The 20,267-nt window shown below is 42.6% G+C and overlaps 1 protein-coding gene across 1 annotated transcript in view; it reads left to right on the forward strand.

Annotated features, from left to right (window-relative positions):
- Window positions 1–19,501, forward strand: part of CRYBG3 (crystallin beta-gamma domain containing 3) — a 67,282-nt gene extending 47,781 nt beyond the window's left edge. The window contains exons 14-21 of the mRNA XM_031058135.1: window positions 927–959; window positions 4,981–5,090; window positions 5,597–5,723; window positions 12,357–12,496; window positions 15,805–15,928; window positions 17,156–17,314; window positions 17,575–17,734; window positions 18,246–19,501. Of these exons, the coding sequence (XP_030913995.1) occupies window positions 927–959; window positions 4,981–5,090; window positions 5,597–5,723; window positions 12,357–12,496; window positions 15,805–15,928; window positions 17,156–17,314; window positions 17,575–17,734; window positions 18,246–18,334 (942 nt within the window). The 3' untranslated portion in view covers window positions 18,335–19,501. The remainder of the gene's footprint in view (window positions 1–926; window positions 960–4,980; window positions 5,091–5,596; window positions 5,724–12,356; window positions 12,497–15,804; window positions 15,929–17,155; window positions 17,315–17,574; window positions 17,735–18,245) is intronic.
- The last annotated feature ends 766 nt before the right edge of the window (window positions 19,502–20,267 follow it).

Below are 20,267 nucleotides of genomic sequence, written 5' to 3' on the forward strand. Positions count from 1 at the left end.
AAACAGGAGAGCCCACATTATAACAACCTGTCTATTGGCTTGGAAACAATTTAAAGACCCTCATGGAAGGCATAATGAGTCTGTTCAGGATGGAGACTTAAATGGACACTGCAGATCTTTCTTGTCTTTTGAGAAAACTGTCAGGGAAACTTCATAAGAAGAATTTCCTTTTGGCAGACTGCATATGTGGAGAAAATAGTCTGGCCTGGAAAGATTAATTTGCCTTTAAACATAGTAATTGATAATGTATTTAAAAATGCTTGAGAATTTATCTGGCCTGTATTATTACATAATAGAATTCTGTTGGGTTTTTTTCCCTTACTTTTCTGCTAAAATATTTGTACTAGATACAGTGAATAAAGACAGGAAATATTTTTAATCCATTATTCAATCCAAGGTAGTGCCAGCTCACCCAAGCAGATTAGTGCCAGCGCTGTCAAAACCCTAATGCAAAACAAAGACAATCTACAGCCATAAGTATTAAATGATAATAAGTAATAAATTATTAATAAAGTAATAAATTATAGGAATGCAAAAGGAATACTTAACCTTATTTTGAAGAGCACATGTTGAGAGAGGTGTCTTCTGTTGGTTTTAGTTCTGTCTTTTTTTCAAGAAACAGCCTCAAAAGTAAATGCAGAGACATTTACATGGACTGTAATGCACATTATGGGAGCTAATTAATGCTGATGCAAGTTCTCTGTGTGAAAGGCATTGAACAGTCAGGCAGGTAATTGTGAGCTTACAGGCAGCTCATGGCAGAAATTGGGGAAGAGAATTGTGCCAAGAGACTGGGAAGTTTTTTTTTTCCTCTGCTCCTGAGTTCATACTTTAGAAATTTCAGGCAACTTGGCATGTCTCCTAGGAAATGAATTGTAATTAATGTTGGGGTTTTCTAATGTGTGTATATATATTTATTGTTGCAGGAGCCCCTTGGGACAAATGAACCTCCACATTTGGTAAGTTGGCATTACATAATAGTCTCTAGTATTAAACTACACTTAACAATTAATGTTGAATGCCTTCCTTCAGGTGATATCTCAGTAATTTCAGGTGATACTTCAATATTGTCACCTTGCTACAACAGATCAGTGATGGAGGAAACTGGTAGATAGATAAAAGTAAAGTCTGCTAAGTGTTCTCCTCTTTGTTTTATTCTGGATCATACCCTTTAGTATTCTATCCCCAAAAATGCAAGCAGTCCTATAGGTTTTGAGTGACTTTGGATCTCTATAGCTATTGATTTTCCTCTTCTTTCCCTCTTGTTTCTGGAAACTCGCCATCCCATCCATTCATCCTTCTCTTTATGGCAGATTTTCTTTCAATTATTTTGCATTGCATCCAGTCTGTCACTCCTGTGTTTCTGTGTGAGGTGAAGATGAAAATATAAACTGCAGAAAACTGAACTGCACACTTCAAGCCTGGAAATGCATCAACAACTGGAAGTTGGGTTTTTTATTTTAGATGCTGGGAGTTCTGCTTTCCAAAATCTTCCAAGCAGGTATAGCTGCTCCTTAAGGTTCCCTATTTGTTACAGTAACATCAGAGGTTAACTGGACACATCCTGATCATGATAAATCTGTGATAAATCTATGATATATTCTGAAAGTTTACCTGAAAGTTCTGTCCTACTTGGTGATAACTTACTAAGAAAAAGCAGTCCCTATAATTCACTCTGAGTCTCAAAAATGAGTTAGTTTAGGCTCTTACACTCTGGTCCTTACCTTACAAGGTTATATTCCATTAATGGACCTTTGAGTTATCTTTCTGAAACACAACCCTGCTCTGTGGTCATCACCATGTGTGCTCTGTGTTCCCTGCGATGTTCTGTCCCAGCAGGGCTCTTCCCTTGTCCAGCATGAGTTGTTTGATTGATCTTTTTCTGTCCTGCTAGCTTGGGTGATGATCAGAGTGATTTTATTGCTCTCTCTGACATGCTTTTAATTAAGCAATTTTGGGAAATTTTATTTCAGGAAACATGACTTATTTTCAGACAAAAGATATTTTAGAGCTCTGCGGTTCTGTTTCAGCACACTTAAGTATTTTGTCATCTGGACACAATTTCTCTCTTGCTTGGATGGGAAATGTTGTGCATTGTGTTACTTAGCAGGTGGACCACACCCTCCTTTTTCTCCAGTTCTGCCACTTTATGATTAACCCAGGACTACAGGAAATGTTTCCTGTCTGAAGACATAATTGGTGTATTATTTTAGCCTTAAACACTGACTTCCTGCCCAGTCTATTCACATGGCAGTTTGCAGCCAAATCCAAAGACTTGCAAGTATGCTCACCAGAGGGCCTTGGTAAATGCTACCAGATAAAATAACTGACTCAGATAAAACTGGGGGGGGGGGGGGATCATAATTGAAGATAATATTATTTTCATCTCAAATTCTTACATTTTTTTCAGGACCTCCTAAAATCTGGGAGGTATTGAGTGTATTATTCCAGTGTTGCAGACCTTTAAGATCAGTTCAAACCTTTGAAGTTTCAGTAAGTTGTGTTTTACAGGCTCTTTTATTTCCAGAAATGTGAAAAAACCTGTGTGTGTGTATATGCACAGACACCTTTAAATATTGACATGTACTGGATTGCATTTTGCCTCTTGTGGTCTTTAATAACAGACTTAACAACATTTGTGAAAAAATTACTATCCTGACTTATCACAATCCTGGTTTTCATAGGATTCTGCCTTGGGGCTAGGGAGAAAATAACATATTTCATATCACTACAGTTCTTAAAGGAGGGAAGATATTTTGAGTAATGTTTAATGGGAAAACATTTAATCACTTTGGATAAGTAAAAGACAGGCCCTTAAATAAATATCAAGAATTTCACATTCAGAGTAAAATAAAAGTTTTCTGCATGAAAACCAGTCTCTTAGTTTGGAACTTCTAAGCATGGTGCATATGAGCTGGCAAGTCCTTTAACATCCTGATGTTTGACCCTTGAGTAAGTCATATATTGGGTATTTTGAATGATTATACATTCTCCCACCTTTAATAAGCATATGTCTGAACCAAGGGAGCTGTTTGCACTGTCTATAGGAGTGTGTCTATTTTTCATTTGTGTTCTTATCAGAAATTGAAAAGCAGCAAAATTTTCTTACATCTCTGAATGACTCCCCTGACCTTTTCTGCCTGCCAAGCTCCCTAATAAACCAACTACATAGAGTGTAAGAAATCACCAACTCTGCAAAGCCATTCATTTCATTTATTAAAATAAAGCTTTGCTCAGCAAGAACAAAGCCTCTTTCAACAGCAGGTGACTTGCAGAGATGCTGTAGGAAACAGAGATAATTGCTATGCAACCCTGCATTTGTACTTGAATATTCTGTCCTTTGGCTTTTTGGGAAGCGAAACCTCACACATTAATGTCAGACCCTGACAAAGTGGAGATGGCTGCAGTTGGAGACTAATTGCAGTGTTTGTGCTGAGGAATCACTGCTCCACCCCAACTTCTGTCAAATTAAGACCCTCATTCATTACCAGATAAATTCTGTGTTAAAATGAGTAGGGAATCTTCTTTAAAAGCCTTGCATAGCACGTGACCTATGAAAGAGAGGCAGTGTGTATGTATATATATTCCCTTTTGTAAAGAGCTTGGAGATGAGTGGGCAGAAAATACAGTGTAATTACAGCTTAAATAGGTGCTTTGTGACATAGCAGTGCAGTTGTATTTACAGAAAAGTCAGTTACACTTTATTACTTTATTGTAGCTGATGCCTGCTCTCCAATTAGTGCTCATAGCCTGCAAGGCCAGCTTAAGCCTTTCTTGTTCTTTCTAACAGGAAACATTCATTTCTTTTAAAAACATAGACTGAACTTTTCCATAAAATCATTTGCTGACACTTGTGTTTGGCCTTCTCACTCTGTGCTGGCAAAAGCACTTGATTTCTTTTCTTTGGCAGGAAGCTTGGCCAATTTGGGGCATGAAGGGGGAAGTAGCTCTTGCAACAGCCATCATGTTTTTCTTCCATTATAGAATATGAGCTGTTCTCTTGATACATTTAGATTTTTCATTCTTTTCCAGCCTCTCTTTCAGGCTTTCAAGTGAAATTCATCTCATTTACACAGTGGTAGCCCAAGGGTACAGAATTCAGGGTGTCTTTGCTATAGATCATAGCCTACCTCATACTAGGGTTTCTTTTTGTTTTGGTGGGGGCTTTAGGGTTTTTTTTGTGTGTGGTTTTTTAGTTTAGGTTTGTTTTGGGGGGGGTGGGTTTGTTCATTTGGGCTTTTTGTCTGTTTGTTTGGGGGAGGTTGGTTTTTTGGGAGGTTGATTGGGGGTTTTTTGTCTGTTTGTTTGGCTTTTTTCTATTTTACTTTTGCTGCAACATTTTGAGCCTTCTTGCTTTTTAGGGATGAACTGATCGCACCTTAGTGATGGGGTGTGGTTCACTGTGACTTGCAGTTCTTTACCATGACATACAAAAGCAGCTTGGCTGAACCTCAGAGGTCCCCAGTTCCCTCAGAAATGCTCCTGCTAGTTCTGAAATGAAAAGCCACCTGCAACCACAGTGATCACAGAAGATTTCAGGGCACTTTTGTCATTAGCAGCTCTGTATTTTTGACCAGCATTTCCCCATCCTGCTTTGAGCACTGGATTGCTGAGCTGTAGTGAGAGTTAAGCTGCAGTTCAAGGGGACTTTGGGTGGATGATAACAGCCTTGAGTCCTACTCTTCTTATTTGTGCCTCTCCTGCTGCAGCTGAACTTATACTTGATAACTCTGCCTGCCTTAGCACCACTGGGAAGCCTCCTGTGCCAGCCCAGAGATGACAAAATATTTGATATATTTCTAAAGATAAAGCAGCTGTAGAAAATGTAAGAGATTCTTTGAATGACTATTCATTCAGTTAATTGTATCTTTGTGAATTGAATGGATGCTTCTCTGAGAGTACAGCTTTCTCTGTTGACATTACTGATAATGCATTCATTTCCCTTCTAGTCATTGTTTTTGTTTTGTTTTGTTCTTGTAGCTCAAAGCTTTCAGTAATACACATTTCCAAGGAGCATGTGTAGATTTCACAGCAGAAGTTTCTGATTTTACATCATTCATACCATGTTCTTTTAAGGTTCTCCGGGGATGGTAAGTGTCTGTTGTTTTACATGCCATCATTTTCAGTATTATGAATTTTTTTTTCAAATGTTACAAAATTTCAGGCAGCAGAAAGCACATAACACATGCCCATCATCTTCCATCATGTCTTAGACCCTTTGTCCTGCAAGGCATCTCAGTAACCCTCATCCTGCCCTTGGTTTGGGTACTGTGCATTTTGCTCTCCCTGGGGAAGGCTTGCACAGTTACCATGACTTTTTTTAACTCCAGTTAGAATTTATTCCAGATTTTGAGAATTTTGGTACAGTGGAAGTGTCTGAATTCCACTCAACGTCGTTTGACTCTGGAACTGAGGTTTCTCTACCACACAATTTTGATTTTGCTGCATAGCCTTTCAAGTCACCTTACTTAAAGCTTGACAAGAACAAAGAGAATTTTGTATTCCTTTTGTCCTCAGCAAGTATTAATCTTGAAAAAAGCATGCTGTAAATAAGCAGCTAGAGCAGCTTATCTTTTTTGTTCCATTATTCTTGCAGTTGGCTCCTGTGCTACAAAGGGGAAACCACTGACAATCACTGTGTGCTGGAAGAAGGCCTCTATGTTGACCTCAGTTCCTGTGGCTGCCCAACTGCTACAATCAAATCCCTCAAGCCTATTCAATATGTAAGACTCTATTGGGGAAAAAAAAAAACATTTCAGAACTCTTTTCCCTGTCAGATGTCTGAAGTGAGTACTTGCCCTAAACAAACTCCCAGTCAGGGAAAAGAGTGAGGTTTGTTTTCTTGGCTCACGGGATTTTTTGGGTTGGGAGCAGGTCAAGCTGTGTGCACTCTTGCACGAGGTCACTTGTAGCTGCTCTTGGGTGTTCTGGGTTTAAAGTTGTTCTCTTTTTTTACAAGTGAGACACAAGATCCTCCATGGCCAGGGGGTTGGACAGGAATGCATTTTGCCCTCCAGAACAAGAGGGATACAATCTTTTATACATCCCATTGTAATCCTGCACACAGAACACAAAAACCTGCAGTCTTGATGTGATGTCTGTGCCTTTCTTCAACATCTTGGTGTGCTCTTATGCAGGAGCATCAAAGATGAGCTGTAACACTGTGGGTAAAAGAGAAACAAGTGGCTTCTCTGCCCTCTTCTCTCTGGCACTGGCCACCAGTTTCTCCAGAGCTCCTCCTCCTTCCCTGATCACAGGACACAAACTCAGCTCATGTGGTGTGTGTCCTTCAATGCAGCTCCTATGGAGCTAGACTTCTGGGGTTACTCAGTTCAGATTTTTCACATATGAAGTCCTTTTTACCATTTGTGAACAGCTTTTAAAAAGAAAAGCAAAAAAAAAAAAACAACCAACCAACCAAATGAGAAAAAGCCCCCCCAAAAACCCCCAAACCCCAAGCAAATGCAAGCACCAAACCCATGGGTGTGATGGGAAGGATGTACAACCCAAATTTGAGAGCTGGAGTTTTCACTACACTGTACAGATACAGAGACTTCCCACCTGCTGAGAGCCTGGGTTTTAGATTAAAGTTCTCCTTTTCAAGTTAGGCTTTTGGACTCTGCTGTGCCAAATCCAAGTGAAGTTTTAACATCAAATAATAGTAGGCCTCATCCCAATCCCCCTGCCTGTAATCTCACAGGGAAGTAAATATGAAGTTTGGCATGGTAGGAGACTGCTGGCAGCCCTTGTTTCCCCAGGGCCAGGCCCTGGAAGAAGTTTGTTTGGCAAACAACAGGCTGTGTGTGGGGAGCTCGCACACATCTTCCTCTGCTTTTGCACCTTTTAGTTTGGCTCTTCTCTCGCCAATAGTAGCCCTTGTATTTCACAAATTCAGTGCACTAAACAGCATAAAATGCCCCTGATCTCTACCTGTTTGTCCTCAGAGCCCCCAGGGCAGTGCTGGGGTCCCTGGTGTGGCACAGACGTGACCCAGAGCACGCAGCAGGTCACGGCCAGGAGCAGCCACAGTTAATTCTGAGCATTGTCCACAGTTCTTGGAACAGAGCCCCTTCTATTACAGCATATTTCTGTTAGCTCATTCCAGAGAGGCCTGTTCCCAAGTGGAATTGTTGTGTAGCTGTATTGAATTCATTTGTGGTGTTGGGAACCCCTTTCCATTCTTCAGCTTTGAATACCAGCCTCATTTCAGAGCTAAGGTGTGTCCCCTGGTAGCTCATGGGTGAGAAGGAGAACTTTTAACCCTGACACCAAGCCCTGGATGTGCATTGTCTCCTGCTCTCCTTTCAGGGAGATGTAATTGCTGCAAGTGGAACTGTGGAGGAGTCCCACGCTGGGAACATTCCATTTGTTCTATAGAAAATGCAGCTTTGATGGAAACAAACTGTTTGCAAGCAGATGTAACAGCTGCACTAAATGAAAAAAAAAAGTTAATTTTTTTCTATTTAAGAAAGTAAACTTTTGATTTTTATTTTGAAAACTCACAGAAATGTAATTTAAGAGCTTAATTGCGTAACAGAATGAAAATTTTCCTCCTAAATCACTGAGTTAGTCCAACTAAAATAGGGGGAAAAAAATAGAAAAAGAAACCCCCAACACTTTCAGAGCAATGCAGAATTATTTGGATAAGAAAATAGGCTCACAGTAGTGATACTTAGATGATTTCACTGCAGTGACAGTATTTTAGGTTGGCTAATTTTTATTCTAGCTCTTGGAGGGATGTTTTATGTATTGTCTGGTGACAAGTGAAGTTGCCAGCATTTCAGTATATTTTTTAGGTACGGCATGCTGCTCCCACACCCTCTACACACACATTTCACAAGAAATTCAAGTTAATATGATTCCACTTTGGTTATTTCCCCATTTATTGTGCACTGGCATCATGGAGGAATTCAGCACATCTTTGCAGCCAGTTTCCTCTGTTCCTGATGAAGTTTCCTCTCTCCCATCACACCTTATTCTCCAAAGTGTGTAATACTCAAACCAAATCTTTAGGAGGCCCTAGCTGTGCTTTTTTCCTGCTGTTCCATTTTGCTCAAATACAGGTTGGACCATTTCATCATCCTTAGAGCATTTAGGAAAAGCTGTGGAGTAACAGGAGGGCACAAAGAAGGAGCAACTGACACTGATGCCATTTGCTTCTCATCATCTCCTTTCATCAAAAAATCCCAAAGCACTCTTCCTTCCAGCAAAGCTTGTTGATGAAATGTGCAGTTGTATTGTTGTTAACAGCCCTCCTGCAGGCAGGTGAAAGCCTAGCACAGGTTCAGAGTTGCTGCAGAGGTGCAGGTTTCTGTGCCTGCATCAGCAAGGATTTGCCTTTTGCACTGCCGTGGATTCATGGAAAGGAAATGTGGGCCCTTGTTCAGCTGCAAGAGAGCAGGTGGAGGCAGCTGGACCATTTATAGGGCCGTGGTTGCTTATTGGGGCATTTGTCCAGTGTTTGCTGCTTGAGGAGGTTAATCTTTTGGGATAGATAATCTTGCAATGGGGAGTTCAGCTCTGGTGCTGCCTTTTCTCAGGTGTGTTGTTTTGACAAACTCCCTGTCATATTTGGTGTGATTTACATGGACAAAAATGCCCAGGATGCTTGCAATAAGCAATTAGCTTTCCTTCTAAAGTGTTACCTTCAACCTGTAAATTAATAGTGTCCTGGTTTCTAAAACCAAAAATGAGATCCAGGTTGAAGGTTGTGCAATGCTTTCTTTGTTTGGTTGGGGTTTTTTCTCTTTTCTTCTGAGGCATTCTTTATTCTTGCTCTGATCAGTCGTGATAATCCTTGTATTTCTATATTATCTGCTCTAAGTTAAATACAGGTGTTAACTAATCTCCCCAGCATTCCTGTGAGGCAAATAAAGAAATCAGATACAAGAACTACCTGCAGTTTCCCAGGGCCAGGCACTGAGTCACTCTGTGTGGCTGGGACTGGACCGTGGACATTGCATTGTCCAGGCACCCATCCCACACTGAAGGGAGCAGCCAGGCAGGAGCAGCTCCAGCAAAGGCACTTGTGAGAGATGAGCTGGCCAAGCCTGGAGAGTAAAGGTTTTCCCAAGGATGGCGTAACACAGCTCTGGAGGCTCCCCCACTTCAGACTCTGGTCAGTGCTCTTTGCAAAGCAGCAGAACAGCAGCAGTGGGGAATGGGGCACTGCACCATCCCTTGCCATGGCTGGGTTACACTCAGCCTTTGCTCTGGCCCTTTGCATTTCTCCCTTTGCCTTTGGTAGGCTTTCTCATCAAAGTTTGCAAAACCTAAGTTGGCCAAAAAAATAGTGTAAGGGAAAATATGGGCTGGGGTTTTTTTTTTTTGAAAAGGGGTGGACCCTTTTCAAAAGGGTTTAATTAGTAAAAATTCTCACAACTTTCATAATGGAAAAATTATCCAGAGCTAAAACTATGCTTTTTGCTCTTAAGCATGTGTGCAGATTCACCTGTGCACTTGGGTTTCAGTTCTAGTGCCCTCTGGTCATCCTCTTTGTCTCTGTACACTACTGGGGAAGCTCATCTTGCACTCATCCTTGTTTCATCTCAAACACTTCATGCTTGTATTGTGGGTTTTTTCCTGAACCAGTGAAGGAGAAAATCTGTTCTGAATTGTGAAAAACTGTGTTGCACAGCTTCACTAAAAGCAAAGTAAAAATCAGTCAGGGGGAAGTCTGAGCTGAGTTGAGCTGTGCAAGAGATTTCTGGTGTGTTGATTTTTAGTGTTGATTTTCCATGGTTTACCTGTGTCATTTTCATTGCACCATGTGCTGTTAGCCACAGAACACCACACCTCTTCAGTAAAGTATATCAGTGTATTTAACAGTTCACAAGGCTGCTCATATCTTGAAATGCTAGGTAAATATAGCTTTCCTTAATCACTGGCCTCTTGAATATAATAAATCCCTTCAAGTCTGGGTAGTTGCATGAAAAAAGCAGGACAAGCAAAATCTCTTGGAATTTTATTGATGCTGGTTTAAGCAAAGGCAGTCAGTTCCTTTGTATGTAAAAACTGTTAAGAAATTTCATGTTAAGAAATTCTGTAGTGCTTTGTTATTCTCACATTTGGCAAGCTTTTCCCAAAGCATGGCATTTCAGGTATTTTCCTTGAAATTACTGTGAGAAGAAGCTAAAGTAATGCTGACCTAGACATGGGAATGGGTAAATATAGATGTCTTTGGCTCACCTTTCAGATGAAAATGTTCGTCAGCATTCTGCAAGAAAGGCTGGGAACAAGATGCCTCCCAGCCTAACAGCATAGCCCCAAACCTTGTTTTTCACTGTTCCCAGTTTCCATGGAGCTGTGAAAACAAAGTCAGAGAAAAAAGCCAGGCCAAAGTCACTGCTGCCAGCTGTTGGCCTAGAAGGGAATAGAGAAGGTGAGGAATCAGTGCAGTGCTCTATATATGGCTGTGGAACAGGAGAGCTCAGGGCTTGGCACAGCAGCCTGGTTTCTCTCTGGACTTCATCTCTGCTGAGATCCCCCTGGGACAGAGGGATCAGAGCCATCACTGGTGTGTGTCAGGGACTCTGAGCAGCTGGACAGGGAGTTCTCAGAGCTCTCAGTCCAAACAGTCACAACCACAGCAGAGCTGGAATCACTTTAATTGACTCCAGCAGTCTGCTGTTGTGGTTCCTGGTGTATAAATGGATATCCTGGCTCAGGTGACTTGCCTGTCTGGTACAGCAGCCTTGTCTCTTAACATCCTCAGTGTTGCAACAGCAGGATCAATATTTAGGTTTGGGCAGTAATGTCCTGCACCACAAATGGTGTTTCTCATGATCAGCAATGCACTTGTGAAATTTGGGCCTGTTCTGGACAAGATTTCTGGTGTCCACTCAGGTGAAAGGCAGTGCCAGGGCTCTTGCAAACAGGAGTGTTATGATTCTGCCTGGCTGAGCAAAGCAACCCCAGGAGTAGCTGCCTGCCCTAGGCCTGCTGCTCTGGCTTTCAAAGTGAACCTTTAGCCCTCACTATAAATCTGATCCACCCCATCCAGCAGAAGGCACTTGGGAAGAGCTGACATTCCAAAATAAAAACCTTATGGGTTTTGATCCCTTTCTGGTGTGTAACGTTAGATTTTGGGAGCACAGTAGGATTTAAAAATCTCTCTGAGCTGATGATCCCAAGCTCTTCTTCAGAATGTCTCAGTGAGCTCTCTGTCCCTGCAGTGCTGCATGACTGGGGCTGTCCCTGCACGGGCTGGCAGAGGAAGGCAGAATGTGACCAACCAGCTGCATACCAACTGCACTGAGTCAGTGTCAAGCACATTCATATGTCCTGACACACCCCTGAGCTTTTCAGAGACACTTGCCTACACTACATATGCCTCTTCAAACATGAAAATTAATTTCCCTTAATTGCTCAGTGCCTGTGTCAACTTTAATTCAAGATTTTGTTTCATTTATTTCACCTGAGGCCGTGGCTTTGCTGCAAGAGAAATCCCAGATTTTGCCTGAGCCAGCTATCTCAGGGTAACATCTCCTAAAAGAAGGTGCCTTTCCTAGAGAGGCAGCTCACTGAGTTAGTCAGACCTGTTCCCTCTTCCTTTCCAGGTGTAAACTCCAGGCACTTTTGCTTCTGGTTTTAGGTAAAAAATGCTGAAGCATTGTACAAGTGTTCCTTGTACTAGGCCACAGAATTTGTGTATTTAAATCTGCTTCCTCTGTTTTTCTGCTGGCCTTATAGCTGCACCACATTTTCATGCAAACTGATCTTTTTATTTGCTTTCACAGGCAATCTGTCAACTGTAGAAAAGGGCATTAAGTGAAAAATGTTACAATTCTACATGAGATTATAGAATTGACTTATTATGCTCTTCCTTCAAGATTGACAGAAAAAAATAGGAATGTCTGTTAAAAACATTGAGAACCTCTTAGTTGACATTTCTGACCTTTTACAATTTGTAGCTATTTGAAATGTTTGCAGTGAACTACAACTAGTTGAAGCGGCCAGTGGACTTTGATTTGACTCACTATTTTAGGTGCATGTTCCATCAATAAGGAAATAAAGCGGATTTTTGAAAAGCAATCAAGGCCCTGATGATACAAATCAGATCAAAATGAGTTTTTCCAAACAGAGGCCTCTGCATCACTTGGTGACTCTGTGCCTGGCCTGTGTCATTGGGGCACTGCACTGATGACAAAGCCACTGATAAATGCAGTTTGTTTCAGCTCTGTGTGCTGTGGGGTTTTCCCTTGCTGTTCCATTTGCTGAGGGAGCACAAGCTAACCCAGAAGCATTGTGGGAAATTCAACTGAAGTGGGCCAATGTGTGCATCACATCTAACAACTGCAATTGTACTATTCCCACTAAAACTTTGTGCTTTTCTTTCCTCCTTCCTCCTGCCCCAGGTTTTTGCTGAGCCTTCCATCAGCCTGTTCAGCCTGGAATGCTGCAAGGGCAGAGAGCTGCACTTCAGTGAAGCAGTCAATTCTGTTCTGAACGAGGACCTTCATTTTTACACCCAGTCTGTGTGGGTGAGAAGTGGATTGTAAGTATGGAAGGAATATCCCTGTCAGTTTTGCACTGTAGGAGCTAACATTGTCTCATGATTATTGCCTTGTTCATAGGATGGTTTACATTCTTAACTTCTATTCTGAGGCACAGACTTTACAAGGCAGGTAGTGTAAACTTGGAGTGCCTTTATTAACAGGCTGTAAAATGCCAGCTATAAACTGCAGTGATTTAAACTACTGCAGTGGCTCAGGGAAGCTTGATGTGCTGACTGGCTGCCAGAGAAGCAGCAGCTTCTGAGAGGAGCTCTGGGTGGATCTGACAGCTGGAACAGTTATTTGCTTCTGTTATTAGTTTAACCCTTCTCCAGGAGTGTGAATGTACAGCCAGGTTCTTCTGTGAAAGCATTTTCCATCTGCAGCAGTGGCGTTCTAACCTCTTCCATGTCTCTCCCTTTCACCTTTTGGAAGAGCTCCCAAGTGTTCTGTTTTCAGCCAGGTTTTCAGCCTCCACACCCACAGCAGCAACAAATAACTTGCAGAGGCTCATCCTGCAACTGAGAGTGGCTGGAAACTGCTGTTCTCCTAATGGGACACACATTTCCTATGTTTATGTTTGACCTTTCCCCACCTTTTCCACGTGGGCAAGGCTGTAATTTTCTTGAGAGAATAGTGAACATAAGCTTCCCCACAGAGCTTTGCCGGTTCACAGCAGTTCCCAACATTTCTGCCACTTCCAGCCTGAACCTTTGCTGAAAATACAGAAGTGTGTGTTGTCTGGAAATTCAATCCCTTTGCCCCAGCAGTTGGCTGAAGGAAGGGTGATGGGTTTGGGACCACGTGGCAAGAAAGCACAGGACAGTGCAACAGGCCAGCCCCTCCTGCATCTTTCTGCTCATTTTTGGGTGTCCAAGCCAGGTTAGCTGCCTCCCTGTCTCTGGGATAGGTTCAGGGCAGAAATGCTGCGTTTCCTCTGATATTTTTTCGATGCTTCCTAGGAAAGAGAGTAAAGGTTTTCCCAAGGATGGTGTAACACAGATCTGGAGGCTCCCCCACTTCAGGCTCTGGTCAGTGCTCTTTGCAAAGCAGCAGAACAGCAGCAGTGGGGAATGGAGCAGTGCACCATCCCTTGCCATGGCTGGGTTACACTCAGCCTTTGCTCTGGCCCTTTGCATTTCTCCCTTTGCCTTTGGTAGGCTTTCTCATCAAAGTTTGCAAAACCTAAGTTGGCCAAAAAAATAGTGTAAGGGAAAATATGGGTTGGGGTTTTTTTTTGAAAAGGGGTGGACCCTTTTCAAAAGGGTTTGATTAGTAAAAATTCTCACAACTTTCATAATGGAAAAATTATCCAGAGCTAAAACTATGCTTTTTGCTCTTAAGCATGTGTGCAGATTCACCTGTGCACTTGGGTTTCAATTCTAGTGCCCTCTGGTCATCCTCTTTGTCTCTGTACACTACTGGGGAAGCTCATCTTGCACTCATCCTTGTTTCATCTCAAACACTTCATGCTTGTATTGTGGGTTTTTTCCTGAACCAGTGAAGGAAAAAATCTGTTCTGAATTGTGAAAAACTGTGTTGCACAGCTTCACTAAAAGCAAAGTAAAAATCAGTCAGGGGGAAGTCTGAGCTGAGTTGAGCTGTGCAAGAGATTTCTGGTGTGTTGATTTTTAGTGTTGATTTTCCATGGTTTACCTGTGTCATTTTCATTGCACCATGTGCTCTGTTAGCCACAGAACACCACACCTGTTAAGTAAAGTATATCAGTGTATTTAACAGTTCACAGGAGACTTCCACAGCCTGTCCCCATCCCACACAGCACGCAGGTAGCCTAAAGGCTGAGGGTGTTAGGTGATTGTGGGATGTTCTGGAGGGTTTGTTTGCCTTATCTGGAATTCAGAGTTCAGGAAGGCAGATTTAGAGGCTTTTTTGGCTCCTGGTCCCAAAGCCTGCTGTCAGCTTTGGGCAAATAGCAAAGATTTATGTAAATACTGCTATGGCATCTTGCTGCCAGGCTTAGGTAAAAGGCTCCTTCCTGAGCCTACTGGCCACCTCAGTAAGGCACAAACCTGGAATCTGCCTTGGCAAAGGGTACTGGGGTTCTCAGAGGTGTGGGAGAGGTGGCACAGCCTGTGTGAGAGGAGAGATGGGTTCTGCCTATGTCACTGAATGCCAGGAGACCAACCTGGCTTCAGATGGTGATCACTGTAAGTCTTTCCCCTCTGTTCCCTGTAGATGTCTGCTTTGAAACTGCATTCCACATGAGACTGTTCATGCTCCAAGAGTAATGTTAACAGTGAATTCTCAGTGACTTGACAGAAACCATTGCAAGGGAAAAAAAGCCAGGAATGTGTTCAGAGTATAAGGAAGACACAGGAGTGCTCAGGCTGCCCTGAATACCTGCTAGTCAGGAGGTGTGGACTTTGTTTGAAGAAACAGGGACCCAGCCTCATTGCCAGGCAGCTCTCAGCTGGCACAGTTGGGCCTCCATGGAGCCCTGAGCAGGGCTGGCTCTCAGTTTCTCTGAGTTGTGGGCACTGGGCAAAAGCAGTTCCAGGTGCTGTGAGGCTGTGGGTGTTTTCTCACTGACACAGAGCACAGCCATCCCTCATGTTCCCAGCAGCTGACCTGTACAACAGGTAACCTGGGAAACCAGCACTTGCTTTGTGCTCAGAGCAGTTCCTGAGTCAGGCATTCAGGAGTCACTGTCCACACAGCAATGTGCTATTGATGCAAACAGAAGGGATCTGTGCTCCTGAGGCTGCCTTTGTGAGCAGCATTTACTGAGCAGATGCCCAGATAACAAGGGGTCTGTATGAGCCAGTGCTTTAACTGGGTGTCACAGGACTCAGCCACGTCCATGTCCATGGTGTATTCATGACAGGAAAATCTGCTGCAGCAGGCTGCGGGGTTTGGAGTGAATACCTGTAATGTGTTTTCAGACAAGTGGAACTGTATAAAAAGCTAACAAAAATATGAGATGAGATCCTCTCATAATTAATGTGCACAGCCAGGCAAAGCTGCAAGTGTGGCTCCCTAGTTTCCTAACATAGGCCTGGCTGAAACCAGCATTATTCCCATCTGGGCTCATGCAGAGGTTCTCCTTTTTGTGGGGGGAAAAAGTGGAGGGGGAAAGGGGAGATGGGAAGTGTAGTTTATAAATTTTAGGCAGACAGACAGAAAACAGGTCTGAATTTCAACAGAAGGCAGTCATCCCACTGAAATGGATGGCATTTTGCAGCACACAAAGAGAGGCATCACTGTGGAGAGCTTTGGGGGCTTCCAAGAGCACAGTTTAGTTTTGCTGTGGATAACAAGTGCCCTTTCACGTTCTGTTTTGTGTATCCAGGTGGATTGCCTACGAGGGATGCAATTTTTTAGGCAAGCAGATTCTGCTGGAGCCCAGGGAGATTTCAAACTGGAGTGAACACAGTGGCTGGAAAGTGATTGGCTCCCTTCGTCCTGTGAAGCAGGTACTGTAAGACTGAGTGAGGAAAAGGGGTTTTTATGGACAGGGGTTTGTGCACAGGTATCAGCACATTGGGGTGTGTTGTACTCCTTAAATCAGGCCTAATGATGACAGCCAGAAGGACCCACTGAAGATTGCTGAAGCAGAAAATGCCTCTTGTAGCAGTTACTGAGATCTGTGTTAGGTTCCTAAAGGGAAATAATTCCCAGTTTCTTGGTGCCAAGTTTTGTTTTCCTGAATTGCATGTTCTGTGGATGCTCTATTTTTACATTTTTGCCATATAACAATATAATGAGGAAACCAATTCCACACTGGCTTGTTTCATAATTAACATAAATAGAAACAAGAGCGAATTTTATTGTGCTGTGGCCTGGATTTCCAAAAGAGGCAAAGCTCATGCAGTTCCCATCAGGTTTTCCCTCTCTGTCTCACCCCAGGTAAATCCTATTTCAGTCTCATTCAGATTCAGGTCTCTAAACCATAAAAGGTAGCTAAACGTGTACTGATACAGGTTTTGTTTATGGATGCTTGGTGGGAGAAAGGCCTTACTGTCTGTATCTCAGGGTTTGTTTTAATATGGAAAAAAAAGATGTAAAGCTCACAGAAAATAAGCTGTGCTGGAGTTGGGGTTCCAACAGAGCTGCCCTTTGTAATTCCCTGCTCTTTATTTGCACTGAAATCAGTGAATAACAGAGCAAAAGCTCAAACCCTGCAGTAGCCCTGCAAAATCCTCCTTATTTTTTGAGTAAACCAATACGCAGGGATACCAGGTCAGTGCCCTATTTTCCATGTATGTTCAAAAACAGTGGTGCATTTCTCTGCCATATATTCCAGTTAGTGAGAGCAGAAGTTGCTGGATATGTAACTCAGCGAGTTCTGTGTCCCAAGAATTAAAAGCTTATGGAGTGCAGCCCCTTTACTGCCCTTGGAACGAGTGAAATGTGCTGAACTGGGCATATTTGCAGATCACAGGAATTAGTTCTATAGCCATAATTACATTCTTTGAAAAAAGACCTATCTGCCATTGCTGTTTATAGCTGCCCATCTGCATGTGAAAAACCACTTACTGTGCTTCACATGCACTGTTGGTTTCCAACCAAAAAATTACTGAATGTCCTCAACTGAGAACAAAGACTGAACATAGATGGAGGGAGAATGGTGGAGGGGAGGCCCTCTCACATCAGTTTGCTTGTTCTCTGTGTTGTAAATCTCTTCCCTCACCCCGTTGCAGCCAGCAGTGTACCTGAGGGTGAGGAACAGGGCCCAGGGCAAGTACCTGAGCGTGGCTGGGAGCCTGGCAGACGTCCGGGCGGCCTCGGTGTGCGCGGCCCCGCGCAGCCGCAGCGACTGCCAGCTCTGGCTCTACTGCCGGGGCCTCCTCAAGTCCAAGGTGAGTTTCAGAGTGGTTTTCTGCTAATGCTGCCCTTGATGGTCTGTTATTAATATTTTTTAAAAAGCTGATGGTTTAACATTAAAAAAACGAAGTAACAAAGATCACCACCTTTGGTCAAGCAGCTGGTCGGGTGTTGAATAATCTGTTCTTGGCTTGCTTCCCATGATTTACTGCCATATGCTCAGTGCCTGAGAGAAGTCAGGCACAAAAGTGAGGCTCTGTGGCCTGGATCTCACTGCTCTCCTTTTGTTTCTTAGGCCAACAATACCTGTCTGGATGTCATTGGGGGCAGAGACCTGCCTGGGGCCAAAGTCGCCCTCTGGACAGAACATGGGAGGGACAGGCAAAAGTGGAGATTCAACGAGGATGGAACCATCAGTTCATACCTCAGTGAGCAACTGGTGCTTGATATTAAAGGTATTTAAAAACAAAAACTCTCAAGCTCACAGGTTTTACATGTGTTTCTTGATTAAGGTTAACTTCCATAGTCCAGCTTTTTTTTTTTTTCCTTTGGTCTTAAGGTCAGAAACTGATTCGTACATTCCCTGTCCAGTTGCTTGACAGTGGGACAAGAAACTGCAGGGCAGGGAGGAACCTTTCTCTTTTGATTCCAGAGGTTTATTTTGATCAGATCAACTGTTGTGCTTTGGGGAGTTAAATAGTGCAGAGGGCAAGGACTGCAAGTTACAGAAGACAAAGTGGTGAAGGAAAACCAACTACAGAATAGCTCAGAAAGAGAAAAGGAGTTGAAAAGAAGAAGGCTGGTTAAAACTGTCATTGCTCAGTTGCAGACACCAGCCCCTACCTCATGGAATTCATATTTTTCAGCTGATTTTCCAACTTAGTCACACTTCTCAAAGATGGTGTGTAATTTTTATGAGTATTTCTTTCAAAAGCTTTTCCTTCATGACCTTCTTTTGTTTTTAAGGAGGAAATTACTATGACAAGAATCACATCATTATGAATCAGCCAATAGAAAACAGACCTTCACAGAAATGGGACATTGAAATATTGTGAGTAAAATCCACCCCACAGAATGGACTTTTTGTGGGCTACCAGTATGTAGAGGGGAAAAAAGTACCCAACTACTGAAGTCACACACCACTGGAACCATAAGCAGCAACTCCTGTTTTCCTTCATGCCAAGCACCAGCTCCTAAAAGAACTGAATTTTGCACAAATCTGGAAGATGGGAGGTTGATCCAATGTCTCTCTGCAGGGAAGCTGATTCTGCAGGGGCTGCTCCTGTGAAAGTCAGCATTCCTCTTCCTCTGAAGTATGAAAGGTAAATGCAAAAGAGCAGGCAGAGGTTCTGCAGCATGGGAAGTGCAAGAGATAAGAGGGGAAAGGCTCTTCAGAAATGCTCTCTTTACCTTCCTCTCACCCTGCTGGAAGCTCACTGAGGAGTGAATGCACTGATGAGCTTCAAGGAACTTGAGTTGGGCTTTTATGTCCCAAGTGAGACTGTTTAGGCTCCAAGTGATCCTGAATCATGTCTCTCATCAAAATGCAATTTGTTTTGTTCATAAAGACACCTTTGAACTGGAATTCCAGCTCAGCATGTGAAATGAGGCAATACAGGGGCCTTTCACCCCCTAAGTGATACTGGTAAGGCTTTGTCTTCTCTGCTTTTAACAGCACCAAAACCAACTCACCTTGGCATGTATTCCCAAAGGTGCCAGCAGCTGCACTCCAGGGCTGGCTTCATGGTCCCAGCACAGCTTGGGGACATCAGGGTCATTGTGGCACCAAGGACAACTGATGGGCAGAGCTTGGAGTGCCAGGGCTCTCCTCAATTTCCACACTATGCAACCAAAGCTAATGCTCCAACAGAGCCAGACCTCACTGACTGCAGGTGCTGCTTGAAAAGTTTTTTCCTGGCTCAGCCACAGCCCCTTGGAAGGCTGTGAACACCTGATGGGGAAGAGAAGTCCCTGAGCTCCCTGGCTTCAGCAGCACTAAATTGATCTTCATTGAAAATATATTTTTCCAGCATTTGTACATTCAGGGTATGTATTTCTAGGACTATTTAAAGAGTTCAGGTTAGCTGAAGACAGCTATTTGAGATTCCAAAAGCTATGCCAGCTGGGCACTCAAACAGGATCATCCTCAAACAAAGACATAACTCTGAGTTTGCCATAGAAATAAAATATATGGATGTCTATTTTTGTATGAAATATAGTACTATTTAAAAAAGAAAAATCTACTTGCACTTATTATTTTACATTCTAAAATTATCATAAATCTGCTGTTTGAGTAAGATCCTCAAATGTATGTATATATTTTTTCAACTAAAGCACTTGTTAAGCTTTTTTCCATAAAAGTCAGTACATCAAGTGTTCTGCATGTGACTTCCTATATGAAAATTTAAAGGCCTGTGTAAAAAGTTGTAGTTTTTTTAAATGAAGAATGACTAAATCATACTTGGTGTCTCAGTGTTACATAACAAAGTAAAGCTGGCTTTTGTACTTAAGAGACCTTGAATGTAAAATGCTAAAGCATGTATATTTTAACTGTATAAAACTTTTCAGGAGAAACATTTTGCCAGTTGGATTCTTTTTAAACAAACTAAATAATAGTTTTCAGCAGATGTTGAGCACATTCCTGTAAAATATTTCTTTTCCAATAGCCAAAAAAGGGGGATAAGTGTATTGACTATGTGGCTGTGCTGTTACATGAGATTGCATATTAAAAATCAATGAAGTATTAAAGTAACTGCACCAGACTCATCAAAACCCACTCAAGAGAATACTGAAGATATAGATTCCAGCTACAGGCTTTTGGGTTACTTTCACTTGAAATTGGTGCTGAGGGAGGTACAGGATAAATATTATTCTTTGCTTATTCCAGGGATGGCAGCATCTGAGGGCAAAGGGGTTTTCTTGGGCAAAGTTCCCTGTGGGAACAGCACATGCAGCTTTTACCAGGAAGCTTTTGTTCTGTCAGGGCAA

Source organism: Geospiza fortis, unplaced genomic scaffold, assembly GCF_000277835.1.
Source record: "Geospiza fortis unplaced genomic scaffold, GeoFor_1.0 scaffold72, whole genome shotgun sequence".
Taxonomy (NCBI): domain Eukaryota; kingdom Metazoa; phylum Chordata; class Aves; order Passeriformes; family Thraupidae; genus Geospiza; species Geospiza fortis.